General features: G+C 44.3%; 1 protein-coding gene across 1 annotated transcript; it reads right to left on the reverse strand.

The window, feature by feature from the left end:
* Nucleotides 1–524: 524 nt before the first annotated feature.
* On the reverse strand, nt 525–8,708 carry mef2b (myocyte enhancer factor 2b). The gene is made up of 8 exons (XM_030784203.1): nt 8,655–8,708; nt 8,341–8,544; nt 7,259–7,387; nt 4,820–5,009; nt 2,038–2,195; nt 1,627–1,723; nt 1,344–1,452; nt 525–849 (listed from the first exon to the last, which is right to left on the reverse strand). Exons 1-8 carry the CDS (start codon nt 8,706–8,708, stop codon nt 525–527), a joined length of 1,266 nt encoding a protein of 421 aa, XP_030640063.1.
* Nucleotides 8,709–18,034: the final 9,326 nt, after the last annotated feature.

The raw sequence follows: 18,034 nt of genomic DNA on the forward strand, positions 1-18,034 counted from the left end.
AAGGTCAGGGTTGGGAGGCTTCTCTCGGTTATTCTGGACTCTCTGCCGTGTGACTGCGGATTGGCTGGGGGAGCATGGGAAGGGAGGGAGGGGCCATTCTAAAGATTCTGTGGAAACTGACCACTGCGTTGGGGGACTGAAGATTGCGCTGATTCTAAATGAAACGGAACGTTCTGTGGACTGGCACGTCACGGGTTCCCTTTTCCTCACGTTTGCCATCACTGTCCTCTCCCTCACACTCTCTTTCCTGCAGAGCAAACGTACATGTGTCGATTCACCAGTGCCCTGGTACCTACGCTATTGTAATTACACATTCCAATGAAATCTTTGCTCATATAAGCACTAAAACGAATTATGACGTTAAATGTAGGAGTCGGGCCGGTTTCCGATCCTCTCTTAGTTGCGTTTACTCTACAGAGCGTGGACGTGTATCAACTTTAAAATGACACCTTTAGGGTTAACACTGGTGAGTTGGATGGGTAGTGACCTGGTGGGGAACCAATAGGGAGGGTGCGAGGGTGTGGCTATCTCTGCCAGCCTTCCTCAGTCTCTGCCTGTCTGTCACACACACCTCTGTCCTCCGCCATGCCCCGCCCACTGCCGTGCTGGCCCGGGTAGCTGCTCTTATGGTAACCATCCCGCTCTATGGGGAACGCCTCTGGAGGTGGGCGGTTCGCTAAATCGGCTTCACCCATCGGTGAGGGTTGAGCCCCGTGATGGGCGGAGGGCGTGGCCGGGGAGCAGTTTTGATCCGGGGACATGCGTTCTGATTTGATGCTGAGGTTGAGGGAGGAGCCAGGAGGGGAGTCTCCTGCTTGTGTCGAGTAAGGTCCGCCTCCCGCAGACATGCTGCAGATAAGAACAGAGCAGAACTTCAGAATGAATCGAGTTTCTAAATAAACCCAGACATTTGCTCTTGACTTTCACGTTTAAAAAAAACCAATACAAATTCAGAGAAAGTCCCTTAACACATACATACTTATGACTACTTTTTCAGAGACTAAAGCCATACAGAAATTTTCCATGTGACAAACAGAGCGACATAATGCCATCCCATTTGACACAGTACACACTCAGCCGAGCAACATTACCCCAAACCAGCAGCAACCACCAGTAACAGCATTATTAACCAGTAACACCAGTACAACTGTGAAATAACTTCAGACAGTTTCACACCACAGATGTCAATACTTGCAGAGAACTTTGTGGTGTGTAATGTTTGTATACCATAATTTTGTAATATCAAATTAAATTAGATTAGATTAGTTCACGTTAGATTAGATTAGATTAGATTAGATTAGATTAGATTAGATTAGATTGAAGGCTGGAGATTGGGATTTTACCTGGGGCTAGTGAGGGACTGGTGGGTGTCTTGGTGTGCCAGGGATTGCCAGGTGTTGGCTGAGCCGCGCGGGACGCCCACAGTGTGAGAGAAACCCGTGTGACCGTAATCTAATGAGAGAGAGGAACAGTTGCTATCTCCGGGAGCCACAGAAACATAACTCGTGTAAATAAACCAAACGGTGAGGTGTGCAGTCTCATTGAGAGGACGCTGGCTGTGTTTGTTAATGTGGAAAGACATCGTTCCGATTGTGCTTTTATTCTCTGATGGGGCGGGACTCTCACCGGGCGAGCCGTAGTTTCCCAGGTTGTGTCCCAGTAGGCCCGCCTTAGACATGGCCAGCATGTGGTTGCTGGGATGCATACTCTGGTATAGCATTCTCTGATTGACACAGGGAAACATCCAATTACAGAGAGGAATTCAAATCTATTCCTTAATCTAACTGGATTGGCTATCACTGATTCGTGTGTTTTTCAAGCAACATGAAATGAGGTGATGTTTGAAGCCATTCATAAATGAAATGAACATTGTTACAGCCTGTTACAACAAACACTGCAACCCATACTGAACAGTTTATTAAGGTTTATTAATTACGTAATTAAGACCTGTTCAAAACACAGCATAGGGAAAGCGATTTGCCTCTATTAGTTGTAAAGGGCGAATGTTCTAGAATGAATGTTCTAGAATGTTCTAACATGGCCTCTCACAGCATTAGTTAGGTTGTTTCGAGTACTGGTCAGTCCAGGGTACGTGTCCATCCGACGCCCATCACTGCCCAGATTCAGAGGGGGCGGCGTCTTCATATCCAACGTCCGACTCAGGTTACCATGGGAGAACATCGAGTAGCCAATACCTTCACATGCACACGCACACACACAAACACACGCGCGCGCACACACGCGCACATATATACACACATAGGGAAGTGAAAAACAAGATGTGGGCAAGATTCTATTTTATTCTCCTATCTTTCTCTCTCCGTCCCTCTCTCTCTTTCTTTCACTCTCTCTCTCTTTCTCTTTCTTTTTCAAAGGAGAAGTGTTTTTCAATCATCTTTCACACCTCTCTCTCTCTCTCTCTCTCTCTCACTCACACACACACACACACACACACACATACACTCGCACACACGCGCGCGCAGGCACATTCGTGTGGTGTCCCTCTCTTTCAAAGGAGAAGTGCTTTTAAAAAAAATTCCAGTGCGTATCTATGAATGACACCTGTCTGTTAGATAATACAGATAAGAGACACTAATTTTCCGTCCTACTGTACGAGCCAAAACACACACACACACACACACTGCCCAGGCCATCAAAGCCATTGTTGTACGACCTGATATTAGAATCTAAGAGGTGATGGAGGCAGTCTCCAGTCTGCGTGCCTAGGCGAGTGTCAGGGCTCATTGTGACGACTGCAGTGTGACCACATGATTCGAGTGAAGAGGCTGAGTCTTATTCCCATACATGGCTACTAATAGCAACGGGGCAAGAAGAGCTCGGTGCCGCTCTGATGTCTCCTATCCAGCAGGTGCAATACAGCGCGCAGAAGAAACCACAACTCAGACTAAAGCCTCCGTTTCACACATGGGGAGGAGGGGGGGTGTGCCCGTGTGTGTGTGTGTGTGCGTGTGTGTGTGCGTGTGTGTGTCTGTGCGTGTGTGTGTCTGTGCGTGTGTGTATGTGTGTGTCTGTGTCTGTGTGCGCGTGTGTGTGCGCGTGTGTGTGCGTGTGTGGGAGGCGGGAGCTGTTTCACAAAGCAGGGGAACTTCCTGTGTGTGCACAGATAGCTAATCTAGCTAATCTAACTATACAGTGGAGTGTAGAGCAGCTGGGGGGGGGCTTTCTGGGTGCCCCCCCCCCCTCTGTAAAACACAGGATAATTTACATCAGCAGTTGGATGCACTAAACCAGACTGGCTCCTGTAAGACCGCTGTTAAATTTGTGGTCAATTCCACAAACTCTGAACCAGTTTACCAGCCACGAAACCTGGCACTAGCTTCTCTATGCCCAACACCAACTTAACTACACCCAACACCAACATCTCTACACCCAACACCAACTTAACTACGCCCAACACCAACTTAACTACGCCCAACACCAACATCTCTACACCCAACACCAACTTAACTACACCCAACACCAACTTAACTATGCCCCACACCAACTTAACTACGCCCAACACCAACATCTCTACACCCAACACCAACTTAACTACGCCCAACACCAACTTAACTACGCCCAACACCAACATCTCTACACCCAACACCAACTACGCCCAACACTGACTTAACTACACCCAACACCAACTTAACTACGCCCAACACCAACTTAACTACGCCCCACACCAACTTAACTACGCCCAACACCAACATCTCTACACCCAACACCAACTTAACTACGCCCAACACCAACATCTCTACACCCAACACCAACTTAACTACACCCAACACCAACTTAACTATGCCCCACACCAACTTAACTACGCCCAACACCAACATCTCTACACCCAACACCAACTTAACTACGCCCAACACCGACTTAACTACACCCAACACCAACTTAACTACACCCAACACCAACGTAACTACGCCCAACACCAACTTAACTACGCCCAACACCAACTTAACTATGCCCCACACCAACTTAACTACGCCCAACACCAACTTAACTACGCCCAACACCAACTTAACTACGCCCAACACCAACTTAACTATGCCCCACACCAACTTAACTACGCCCAACACCAACTTAACTACGCCCAACACCAACTTAACTACGCCCAACACCAACATCTCTACACCCAACACCAACTTAACTACACCCAACACCAACTTAACTACACCTAACACCAACTGAAGTAAACTTCTCTTTGTGACAGTGTACAACAAAAAACAAAACATGAAAGGGTGAAAATAAGATCATGAACGTGGTGGGTGTATGAAACGATGGTCTGTGAGGACAGCGATATCGATTGCATCTAATTATAACAGATACAACCGATTATATAATGAGCGATACCAAATGATACATTTGGTCAGTGCAGTTTGCTCATTATGAATATTGCATTCTGATCACTGCACAAGACATAAAAACTCATCGTATATTCATTTTGTTTTCTAAGCTGTTATTCACTTTTTTAAAATTCTCTTTTTGTGCTGTTTGTATTCCATTAGTTTACTGAATGGGATGGAAGATGCAGGTATCAGGGGACTTCCACTACCTCTACCACAATCAGAGGCTTTTAGCTTGGTTTGAATCTACAGTATCTGGCCGATACAACAAAACAAAAACAGTATTAATAAAACAATTTTAAAAACACAGTGTGGTCAACACGCGCGCGCACGCACACACATAAAAACACACGCGCACACACAAAAAAACACACACACGCACACACACACACACATACACACACACAAACACACACAAACACACACACACACACAATATTGCATTTCCGGCTGCAGGGGCCTTGTACCTGGGTGTGGGGCCAAGTATGGAGAGTGGGGGTGGGTGGAGGTGGGAGTGCTAGAACCCGGGCGTGGTCCAAGAGGTTTGAAGGACTGGGAGCGATGGTGAGAGCCCTGACTGGGACTGGGAGAGCTGGGAAAACTGTTCTCGCATCCAGGTGAGACTAGCGGAGCGTCTGACTGGATGTGAGAGGGGGGCTGTGGAAAATCAAAGAGAAATAAAATTAAATTAAATTAAATTAAATTAAATTAAATTAAATTAAATTAAATTAAATTAGCAGCCAAGTCAGAGAGCATGACGTGACCTGGTCACAAACCCCAGTCACCCGCGGCAATGCAGAACAGCCTGATGGTTAAACTGCGTTCCATGAGCCGGTGAGTGCGGTTTCATGCCATGTGGCGGTTACAGTCACGATCTGCTTCAATGATCCCAAGTATCACATGCTTTTTTATGTCCCACCTGACACGTCATGGAACAAGTCCGATTTTATGCAGTGATTAGAGCAGACAGAGCAAAGTGACACCTGCCCAGCTGTTCAAACACGTAGTGCAGTACAAATTTAAATACAGGTTTTTTTTTTTTTTTTAATATACTGTTAAAAACTTGTTTGTAATAATTTGATTAGAGTCCTGGCAGCAGTGTGGCTGGATCATTACTGTAAAGTGTATGGTACCCACAGTGAGAGAAACCTCTCCTTGATCTTAGCGTAACCGCAGATACTGTGTCTGTGTGTGTCAGATTTCAGTAACCGTGGTAAATTTATCGCTAGGGTTTCCGACCGATGACTGCAACACTGTCTTCTGTGTATGTGTTGTCTGTGTGATCAAGCGTCCCCTCAGCCCAACTCACTGTAAATGACCACGGGCATTCACTGTCACTGTAAATGACCACGGGCATTCACTGGCACTGTAAATGACCACGGGCATTCACTGGCACTGTAAATGACCACGGGCATTCACTGGCACTGTAAATGACCGCGGGCATTCACTGGCACTGTAAATGACCACGGGCATTCGCGGTCACTGTAAATGACCACGGGCATTCACTGGCACTGTAAATGACCACGGGCATTCACTGGCACTGTAAATGACCACGGGCATTCGCGGTCACTGTAAATGACCACGGGCATTCGCGGTCACTGTAAATGACCACGGGTAACAGGAGCACATAGGGTCCTGCTTTAGTGGGTCAATAACAGGGTTGATCAATAACAGGACTGATCAATACCAGGACAAATCAATGCTAGCTGTCAGCTTTAACTAGCCTGCTCTAAAGATATTATTTACCTGAACATGGGTAATTGTTATTTTAAGACTTTCGGTTAAAATGATGTTAGCAGTGATGCTCATTATCAGCGTGCTGTAATTTAAAGAATTAGTGCAGTCAAACTTTACCACATAAATCAGTTTCAAGTTTCTCACTCCATTCCACGAGCCTTCATTCACTTTGAACTGCACCACTCAGAATCTCCCACAATCCAAAGTGTTACGCAGAAGAATACTGTGAAACAGTTAAAGAGTAACTTCCTTTTTTTTTTTAATTTGCTTTTGTTTTATTTTTTTTTTTTTACTGTGTTTCCGCACACACGGCAGTTTGACTTTTATCAGACATACTGAACTAACAGAGCGGGGTGCTGATTTTGACAGCAGTCCTGTCCGCTGATTTACTGAAGTCACTCTGTTCACGTCGTATCAGCTTCTGTCCCCACAGGGCTGTTTGTGGGCCGGACACGTTGTTCAGGCTGATGGAAGATTCTGGAAACAGCCGAGAGACGTGTGTAAACCCCAGCGGGGGTCGGTGGTGCTCACGTGCGCTGCGCTAACTGACCACACCCTGTCACCCTAGTCTTCCTCCTCTCACGCAGTCTCCATCTAAACAACACCACCCCGAATTTAACCATGCGTGGTCTACACACCCTCACCCTCTTCCCGGCACTCTGGCCCAGACGGCCGCTTTGTGAGAATCTTTAATGGAAAAGATAACGATATAAATAAGCACTGTCGTCAGCTGACTGCCTGAGCGTGCTGGCCTTTTCGCAGAAAAAGAGAGATGTAGTGAATAAAGGGCCACTCTGATGTGGTTTAGAAACAGCTTTGCAGTGCTACTGCTCTCATGCTTTTCTCTTCACAGTGGAACGGTTTTAATAAGCGGTTATAAAACGTTTTGAATGCTGATAGAACGTTTAAGTTTTAATGAAAAGGTTTGAATACAGAGATAATGTTTTTAAATAAGTATTAATGAAAAGGTTTGAGTACTGAGATAATGTTTTTAAATAAGTATTAATGAAAAGGTTTGAATATCAATGTAATGTTTTTACTGAAAAGGTTTGAATCGTGACATAACGTTTTAAAACCAGCATTAATGAAAAGGTTTGAATATCGATATAGGGTTTTTAATGAAAAGGTTTGAATATCGATATAGGGTTTTAAACGTTTTGAATACTGACATAGTAGCGTTGGCGGGTGACTGAGAGATCCACGCCTTCGCTGTGTTGATATTTCTCTGCTCCCGTGTGCATAGAGTCATCATGATCAAGATCCGCTCCATCCAGACCCAATCCTTTCCTCCTCAGAGTCTACAGACACACAGACAGACAGACAGAGAGAGAGACAGACAAAGAGTCGTCAAGCCTTTCCTCCTCAGAGTCTACAGACACACAGACAGACAGACAGACAGACAGAGAGACAGACAGAGAGACAGGCAGAGAGTTGTCAAGCCTTTCCTCCTCAGAGTGTACACACACACACACACACACACACAGACAGACAGAAAGAGAGACAGACAGAGAGACAGGCAGAGAGTTGTCAAGCCTTTCGTCCTCAGAGTCTACACACACACACAGACAGACAGACAGACAGACAGACAGGGAGAGAGAGAGACAGACAGAGAGTCGTCAAGCCTTTCCTCCACAGAGTCTACAGACACACAGACAGACAGACAGAGAGAGAGAGACAGACGGAGAGTCATCAAGCCTTTCCTCCTCAGAGTCTACAGACAGACAGACAGACAGGGAGAGAGAGAGAGAGTCGTCAAACCTTTCCTCCTCAGAGTCTACAGACAGACACAGACAGAAAGACTGACAGAAAGACAGACAGAGAGTCATGAAGCCTTTCCTCCTCAGAGTCTACAGACAGACAGACAGGGAGAGAGAGAGACAGACAGAGAGACATCAAGCCTTTCCTCCTCAGAGTCTACAGACAGACAGACAGACAGGGAGAGAGAGAGACAGACAGAGAGTCATCAAGCCTTTCCTCCTCAGAGTCTACAGACAGACAGACAGACAGGGAGAGAGACAGACAGACAGAGAGTCATCAAGCCTTTCCTCCTCAGAGTCTACAGACACAGAGAGAGAGAGAGAGAGAGAGTCGTCAATGTCCCGCCACAGTCAAATCACAAACAACACACACACACACACACAGACACACACACACTCACACACACAGATAAACCATTTCTCACTGATAAGAGGTTTCTGTGTAGGATAAGACAGAGACCAGATCAGAGCGGGCTCAGACGAGCGCAGTCTACCTCCAGAATGTCTGTGTTTGTGCGGCTCTCGTGTGGCTCGCTGTACTCGGTGTATTTGAGCAGGACTTTGTCCATGTCCGTGCTGGCGTACTGGAAGAGTCGGTTGGTGCTGTTGAAGATGATCAGAGCGATTTCACAGTCGCACAGCACGCTGAGCTCATAGGCCTTCTTCATCAGCCCAAACTTACGCTTCGTAAACGTCACCTAGACAATGGAAATCTGGCGTTATTTTTAGGTTGTCTGAGACACAGGAGAGATGAAGAAGATGAAGGTGAGGATGAAGGACAAGCCAGACCAGGCATGAGGACATGTACCTGCCGGTTTCGCTGGTCCAGGATTCTTGAAATTTGAATTTTCTTTCGTCCCATGTTTCTCTGTGTTTCTCTCTAAATATACAACGTTCTGAAATAAAAAAGGAAAACGACATTTTTAAAGCATTTTCTATTTCGCCTTATTTTTATTGCAAAGCTCCTAGACAGGTGTAGTGTGGACAATGAGTTTAAACAGTTTCTTCACGTGAAGATTTCTGGTCTGTTCAAGGTTACGTTTGACAAACATTAGACTGGAATCCTGCAGCTCAAAGCTGAAACACTCAAAACACATCTTCAACTAAATGCCAATTTTCTTTCACTTTTTTTTTCACCAGTTTTAACCACAGACCATGACAGGCTATGTCGGCAACACCCACAGGACCAAAACATGGCATCTGTACTAAAGGATTTTGTCATGCATCTGTTATAAAACGTCGATTTTTGTTTTTGTTTTGTTTAATATCTTGGGTTCCACCCCCACCCCCACCCCAACCCCCTAGCCCCACTTGGCCCCTGATGATGACAGGGTGTTTTATTTAACCCCCCCAGAGGGACCAGTAGGCTAAAGTTAGCCCATCCAGGCTAACACCCACTCAGTTTGTGTTCTCTTGATACAGACAGACATTTCCACACAACATGGTCAAAAATACCTTCGCTCCCTTTAAAGGGAGAAAGCAATGAGTGGCGTAGTCAGAATAATAACATGTTTAAACCAAGGGAACGGCCATTTCCACCCCCTCCTCTCCCACAAACCAAACACAACACAAACAGTCAGGCAAAGAGCATGATGGCACAGGGGTATACACACACACACACACACACACACACGCACACACACACACACAAACACACACCTGTACACTAGGCAACCCATTACCATGGAGATGTCTAACTGTAATAGGGCTGGCAGTTGTAGGCCACCTATTCTAGAGAGAAAAATTATACTGTTGTATATTTTCTGAGAGCCATGAGTTAAAATTGAAAATGTGGAAATATTTTATGTCACAATATAGATAACTGAGCATTTTTTGTGTACACAATTAGCTCTATGCCAACAATTACAATAAACCGTAATCAGGGCATATAACGGATTTAGACGAACGAGTTGTCCGGTGACTCACGAAGTGTATGATTTCTGTTTAACTTCTGCCACAAAAATGTGAACAGAACACACATTCAATAAGTTCAATAAGTAACTTCTTAACTTCTCTTCTTCTGAAATGAATGAGAGAGAGAGAGAGAGACAGAGAGAGAGACAGAGAGAGCGAGAGAGAGAGAAAGAAAGAGAGACAGAGAGAGAGAGAGAGAGAGAGAGAGAAAGAAAGAGAGAGAGAGAGAGAGCAATGGGCATTTACACAGGTGTATCATGCATCTGTCTGATTCATTTGTGTCTCTGTGTGACTGTGGTCAGATCTCCTCCAGGGGTGACAGTCAGGGGAGTACAGATCTCTGTGCAGGTCCTCCTGACTCCTCTGAGGAGCTCTGCACGGCCTCCTCTCTCTCTCTCAAATTTGACACGTATGACCTGTTCTATTAATAGAAGTCAAATCCAAACGCTGAACGGAAACTGTACTACAGTTCCCATGACCCCCAAGAGCCCGATGTGGCCCCCACCCCAAACGCCCACTCCTGCCACAGAGACTGGCAGCTCACAGCAAGAATGTCCATGATTTCCCCCTAAAGCACACACACACACACACACACAGACGCACATGCAGACACACACTAGCCTTAGATCATCCAGGAGAGTCTCATTGAAAATACACAATATTATTTTAAAAAAATATAAAATTACATGGATTTTATATCCATGCTTTGTGACTGCTCATTGTGAAGGACTAAACTCGAATTGAATTGAACTGAATTGAAGTGAAGACTCACACCTCTTAAAATAACTGAGGAGTGCATGGTGGCACGGGGGGGGGGGGGGGGGGGGGGGGGGGGGGGGGGTCACTCAAGGTCAAACCCAGACGAGAGCCAGAGAGAGGGAGAGAGAGAGAGAAACAGAGAGAGAGAGAGGGGCACGGATGTGTGAAATCTTTACGATAAGAAAAGATTATCACAGGTTTTCGTGTCTGTCCCCCGTCTGTCCCCTGCCCCAATTCTGAACCTAGTTCCTCAAACGGCTGTGAGCTGACGACAGTAAAGAGCACTGGGTTTTTTTCACAATAAAAGTGTGTAAAGAGAAAGATCATGTGCTGAGTTCATGAAGAAGAGCGCTTGGCTTTCCTCCTCTCTGTGGGATTATCCTCCCACTACAAACTGATCTGTTTTACCTCCCCCTCATAAGGCCTCACTCCGTGTGCAGTTTCCCATGAGGAAAGTCCAGTAGCGGGTTTAAAGAAAGCCTTACTACCATCCAGACAAGAGACCTCCAGAAACATCTGCCAGAGTGTCAGTTTTTGATCACATAAGCATTTCTTTTAGTGTTACTTTAATCTACAGTCAAATGTGATGATGAGAGTGCTAGAAAACAGCGCCCCCTACCCTCTGACTGTGACAGTGCAGCTGCCACTTACTGTAAAATAACTCTCAACTCAAAAGCATTTCACACAGCACTGATCAACACCAGCAGACTCACTGCGTGTGTGAAAGTTCATCTCTGAATACACCGTTCACAAACACTGCCGTCACTCTACAGAGGTTCTACTGTATTTAAAGAAAAAGAATATACCCTGACAAAGCACGAGAACGTGTTTTAGCCGTTCCAGACAGGTGGAGTCCTTAGATGTGACCTACTGACCTTTGGGTCGGCGTTATCTGAGTTGAGAAGTAAGACGCCCTGGCTCACACAGACCCGGCGCTGGTACAGACCACACGAGGAGGCTGTGTCAGATGCGAGCTGAACTGTTACTCGTCTGTAGACACACTGAGTCTTCAATTCCCCTGAGAGAGAGACTCTGGTTTCCTCTGCAGAGCACCCAGAGACCAGACAGGGGAAAGGACTACACACACATGCAGAGAGAGAGAGAGAGAGAGAGAGTCTGACACCAGGGCCCACTCTATCCCAGTAGTCTCTGTGGGCAGGAGAGCTGTGTTTGCTAACCCTCTCAAAGGGACAGTGTGACTCGTGTGCTAACAACAAACAGTTTCGTCATCAGAAGCTAAAGTTGTTCCAGCACAAGACTGAAAGCGTGAATCATCCCTGTCATGCGGGCACGCTTCATTAGCCCACCCTGCCTCACGGCCTACTGCCGCCTCTAGACATCTGGAAATCAATTCCACAGAAGCATGTAAAGGCTACTGTATCCGTGTTTTAAAAAAAACAAAAAAAAACTATCCAAAATAAACACACTCGAAACGATCAGGAACATGTGTCACATGGAAAACTGGGAACGGCGACTAAAAATCCAAGTCTCGGGTCTCAAACCTTACGCTGCTCTGTTACTACGGCGTTGATAATCAAAATCCTAAATTCCAGGTACATTGTAAAAATACGCGTTGTCTGTGTTTATTTATGAGTTTATGTTTGTCTGTGTAAAGGTATACATTGGCTGATATTGTTTTGGCTGAACTACTTGGTAATTTGGACTGATTTAAAGATTTAGAAATTGATCTTTATTTAGGGACAAGCTGTGCGTCGTCACACAGAAGTATGGAACCGTATTTTCAGTATCAGTTGTTCAGACTCAGATGGGAAACCAAGGCCAGCCAAAAATAGAAAGCAAGAATTCAATTTGCATAACATACATCTCCATAGCTGCATGGCTACATGTTGACTAAGCTGCACCAGAGAAAGCTGGTTTGAAAAAGAGTGAAAATACGGCTAAAAAAGGGGTTGAGAGTGTGTCAGCAAAGTTTACACACGGCGAGCTGTACTTTGTGATTTCACGTGAAACAATCTGGCTGTAATTTCTGACACCAGAACTGAGGTTAGGAGCTCCGTTTGACACCCTGCTTTGTAAAAATAATCACGTCTAGCTGTTAAGGGTTAGGCCAGTTCTATACAGGGCTAGGCTGTTCTGATTTACCAACGTTCTAATTTATTTTGCTCATCTGAATGCGACTTCTCATGCGTATGGTTGCATGACAAAATCCCTCGTTGTCACTGGTCAAGACTTTATCTGTCTGCTGCAAGCATGAAATGCTCTCACTGCACAGCTTCTCTGTCTCTGTTAGACATATCTAATTAACACATAAATATATCACATTACATGTATCACATTATCTAAGTATCTAATGCACTTGCAGAAAAACCCTCTAGTCTAAGCAGGTGAACAGAAAGAGCGTTTCTCTGACAGTCCAGTTCTGCCCCCGACAGCGACAGTCTGCAGGTACGCACAACTCCTGTGCCTAAACTAGGAACTCTGATTTGTAACACCACTGAATGGGTTCAGGTTCTTTCATTCGGTTCTAGATCCAAGCTGATCAGACCATAAGAATGTTTCTTTTATTTATTTATTTATTTTTAATTTAAATCTAGAGGATAATATAAAAGCCCCTCAGAACATTTCCCTGAGTCTGAGAGAGAAGGAGTATAAATCATTATTTTTACCATAACAGGTGAAGGGCACCATCTTTCAATTAAATGCCTGACTTCAGTCAGTTGCACTAAGGCATGGTAGAGAAATCTGCATAGTTTTTATAATTTTGAAAAAAAAAAAAACCTTTCAACACACGCATACACACACGCGAAGTCAGTCAATAATTCACCTGTATATACATTGTTTTTTTTTTTTTCCTCAAGTAATCCAACACATTTTTAAAGATACCGACGCTGCAGTAGCGGTGTTTCAGGGCACACAGGAGGCCCCTGCATCTGAGATGTGTCGTCAGGAAAACCTCATCTACTCTCATGTTCGCGCTGTCGCTCTAGTAAACGCAAGCGTCTGGCTCGAAAAAATAAATAAATCGCTCAGAACACATACACTACATATTTAAACCGAACCAGTTTGTTCAGTCATTATGAACTGATAGCCTACTCAAACTGTTTAGTCAGCAGCGGATATCACTGAATGGCGTGCACAGCGTTACGAGCGAAAACGGTGTAACCAGTTTGTTATAAATGAACATATAATTAACTATCTCCAGGGACGGCCTAAGTGCCTCATGAAAACTGAGTCAAAACGAAACATACGAGCCCCCAGAAACACTGAGAGTCAAAATAATTTGGCGCTTTTCTAGCAATCATCATCAAATCTGCCGGGAACCAAGTGTGTTGTAACTTACAAATTACGTTGGCTTTCTGTAAAGAGTTCATTTTAATGTCCATAGAATTTCGTTATTCTATATTTACTATATAAACAAGCAACCTATCATTTAAACACCCCAGCGTCTTCGAAATATAGTCTTAATATAGCGTTAATATTCCGAAGTACCTCACTCTTTGACGCCGCGCGCATCTGCTGCTCACCTGATTATCAGTTTCCAAGCCTCAGCCGGTTGCGCGTGAACTGTCAGTTTAACCACCGACGCCGTGAAGCCGCGCTGAACATCAAAGAAACTTCTATCGACACTTGTAGTTGTCTCAGTAGATTGAAGGTCTCACCTGAACGCAGCGACTGAAGGGAGGAAGGAAGCCACTCTTTAATGTCTAATCTCCAGTTGTACAGGAGATTGTGCTCTAAGAGAAATTACCATAATACGCCCCCCGGCCACGCCATTGGTTTAACGCAGCGGCGCGTGGCTCGTCCTCCCGGCTCTCTTTGACTGTTTCGCTTAAGGAGCTGACTGCTGGAGTCCTGTGCTGACTGAACATGTCGCTACTATAAATTTTAAATGAAGTTACAGAAAGTTGAATTGTGTAGTACATAAAACAACTTGTCAAACCGAAACAGGACTTTCGTACAAAGCTTTGGTGTTAGCTTTGCATTTGCTGTTACCACAACGTTTCATCTAACGGATATGCTTAAAACAAATGAACCCAAGAAAAAGTTATGTAAACAATAAAACTGAACGGCGTTTTAATTTTCCGTCGATATGATGTTTAATTATTTCTGAAAGGTCAGAGGCGTTAGATCTGTGATTCTGTCTAAATGTGCCTCTACGTATTTCTTCAGATGTAGCTGCACTGAATGGAAAATAACAAGATTGCAGCTCAGAGACAGAGAACAAACACTAGTCTGATATTATAATAAGTGACTAATACCGCTGTTCACTAATATCAGAGGATATAGTTTAACTGAGAGCGATGTTGCCCCATGCACTGTGTTTAAAGGTATCAGTGAGAGGGAATGAAGATGTTCTACAGTCGGTTTGTTGGTGGGGGGGGGGGGGGGGGCAGTTTACGGTTTTGCTGGCACACATCCACAAGACTTCACAGACTTATTTCTGCATTTTGTTTCTTTCATTATCTCTAAACATTGCGCGCGCACTCACGCCATTTTTTGAAAACTTTTGAATGCTTTGAACAGTTGTGCCTAGTTTAGGCCTAGTGGGGTTTTTTTTATTTATTATTATTTATTTTTCCTGAACATTTAAGTTGTCTGAACACTTTTCTTACATGTTCATAAAATTTGCACTTTCGTAGCTAGAGCACAATGATAAAGTGCATTACAAGCTCAGTTGCGATATGAAATTAAACAAAAGTCTTTATCCATGAATTATTAATGTACTTTTATGCTGTTTCAGAGTGGCTGCATTCACCAATAGGACAACATGTTTTTCTCCTCCTCTGTGGAAATTTATCTGTGATCGTGTTTTTCTTTCTCTCTTTCTTTTTAAATTTTTTTTTCATTTGCGCCATTTTACATGTGCCATTTTGCATGTCCTCTGTGCTGAAGGCAGATTTGAGAAACCATTGTGACCGTCTTCATTCTAATTTAAACACAACCACATCAGCCTTCTTTCTTGCACTCGCTTCTGTCAAACCGTACGCTTCTGAACTTCACACACACACACACACAAGGACACACACACACACACACACACACACACACGCACACACAAGGACACACAAACAATTTCTGTCTGTGTGCCGTTGTCTGCAGACAAATTCTTCACAATGAAAGTGTTGAACAATTGCATTGCTGCATCAGGACAGAGACGCAGAGACAATGAACCAGAGAAAGAGACAAGAGGATGATAAAATACAAGCCAAAACATGGATGGCTTTTCCCAGTGATTCTGTGACATATTTACATACACAGTGATACAGGGATCATCAGAACATTCTGAAAGAATACGATTAACAGTGTTTTTCTCAGCCAGGTCTGTCTTGGAGAAAGAGAGAGGGGAAGAGTTACTTATACGTTCTGCTCTAAGCACAGAAGTGAGAAGAGAATAATGCTCTAATGACTACAGTTCTGCAGCTTTTAGACAGAATGTGTTTGGACTCGGGTGCTGTATGTTCATGTTTGTGTACAGCTATGATGGATGTGCATTTTGTTCTATTTTTGATGCTCAAGAAAGCTCAACATTTATACACGCGTGTTATATTTAGGGGTAATAACTCAATCACTTACTATACACAGCCTACATTGTTCTGGAATATTCTTAGAACGTGTCAGGCATTATTACGCCTACATGTAAATGTGGACAGGTATAATTCACACACACAGACACGCACTCTCACACACACACACGCACAACTAAGCATGCATGCATGCACACACACAAACTTAGCGCGCGCGCACATACACACACACACACACACACACAGAATAGTAATAATAACTTCACCCTCTCTAGACCACATATTCATGCATCTAAATGGGTAGGACTAAAATCTCTCCCTCTCTCTCTCTCTCTCTCTCTCCCCTACATACATAGACACTGTGTAGTGTTGGAGCCTCCCCAGGGACACTGAGCCACACATAATATGATGCAATAATCAGCAACATCTCCTCAGACAACTGAAAGTCCCATCTCACCAATCCACATCCCCAAACTGAGCAGCAGACACATAGCTCCATCCAATCCCGCTGGGACCTGGCTCCCCCGCGGACCGGGCCCTACCACAGGGTGTGTCTGGCCCAAGTGGTCTGGGCCGAACTCCCTAAGGCACGAAAACATGAGCGTTACATGGGCTCCTTCTATTATCAGAAGAAAAAAAAAAAAAAAAAAGAGTCTGAGCATATCATGTATCAGAATTCAAGACCGGGAGGTTTTGCTTGTATAAAAACACAGTACATTCACACTAAGATTGGTTTTTTTTCTGAATGAGGTGCATGTACTTTCAGAATCAGATATTTATTTCATTGGGCACCTCGCAGAGAGAAACACACTTCTTTTTATTTACTCTGTCGTCTTCCAGTCACATGAAGAAAGCTTTGGAAAGTGTCCATAATTAGACTTAATTTTTTTTTTCTTTCCCTGAAACTACTCACTTCTGCTTTTGAGAGCATCAGCATGTTCAGTTTTCTTCTGCTCGTGTGGTGAGGCTGTGTGGTGCAGAAATAACCCTCCCTCGGCCAGCGAGCATTAGTAAGAACTATTCACCGATCTAACCCATACAGGGTTTTTTTTAAGAAGCAAAACCCTTATGTCTTTAAGAGCAGTGCTGTAGGTTCCCATACCCCCACCCCCCCCACCCTCTTCACCTCCCCCATCCCCTTAAGAGACTGCTCTTAGCCACGCGAGCTGACCTGCACAGAGAAATCTTCAGTTCTAAGTTTAATTACTCAAAGGTTAAAAGAAAACCACACAGAAACAAGCTTTTAAAAAACAATGCATGCATGAGAGACAGACACACACACACACTCACACATGCACACACACACACATACACACACTCACACATGCACACTCACACACGCACACACGTACGCACGCACGCACACACACACTTAGACTCACAGGCACAAGCAGCATGTCTTATTCAAACTTCGCTGCTATTTGCGGGGCAATTTGTAAACAGATTTCATTTCCCTCGATAGACAGTATATTCTTTTTTTTTTTTTTTTAATTTTGAGACGTTTTTGATTCTTCTGTTTAAACAAATACAACAGCAAAAAACACACATACACAAACCTTTCTTAGGCCAGTGCAATGTACGTGCAGGGAGTTTTTGGAATCGTGCCGAGGCAGATTTGGATGGATAACGTTGCCGTTGGCGATGACGAACAATTATACAACAGCTGACAGAACAGGTCAGACACAAGGCCGTGCGAGTACATACTACATACAAATTCAGCGGCACTACACAGATAGCAACACGGTACAGACGTAGAACAAGGCGTCTGGACATACAGGCCAACGTCATGTCTGCGAGATACCTGGGCCTCACACAAAGCGACCACTCCTTACGTGCAATTATAGGCTACTCAAAAATTAGCGATAATCTATTTTAATTCAGAATTTCCCTGAAACGGTCAGAGAAAGGTTCGCGACTTTTTTTTTTTAATTTTATTTTTATTTATTTATTTATTTTTCAGGTTGATTAAGTCCTACACTTTTGAAAAAAATCTCTGATTTGTTGGTTATAACCTGAGTAAATTACGGAT

This window comes from Chanos chanos, chromosome 9 (genome assembly GCF_902362185.1).
Source record: "Chanos chanos chromosome 9, fChaCha1.1, whole genome shotgun sequence".
NCBI lineage: Eukaryota > Metazoa > Chordata > Actinopteri > Gonorynchiformes > Chanidae > Chanos > Chanos chanos.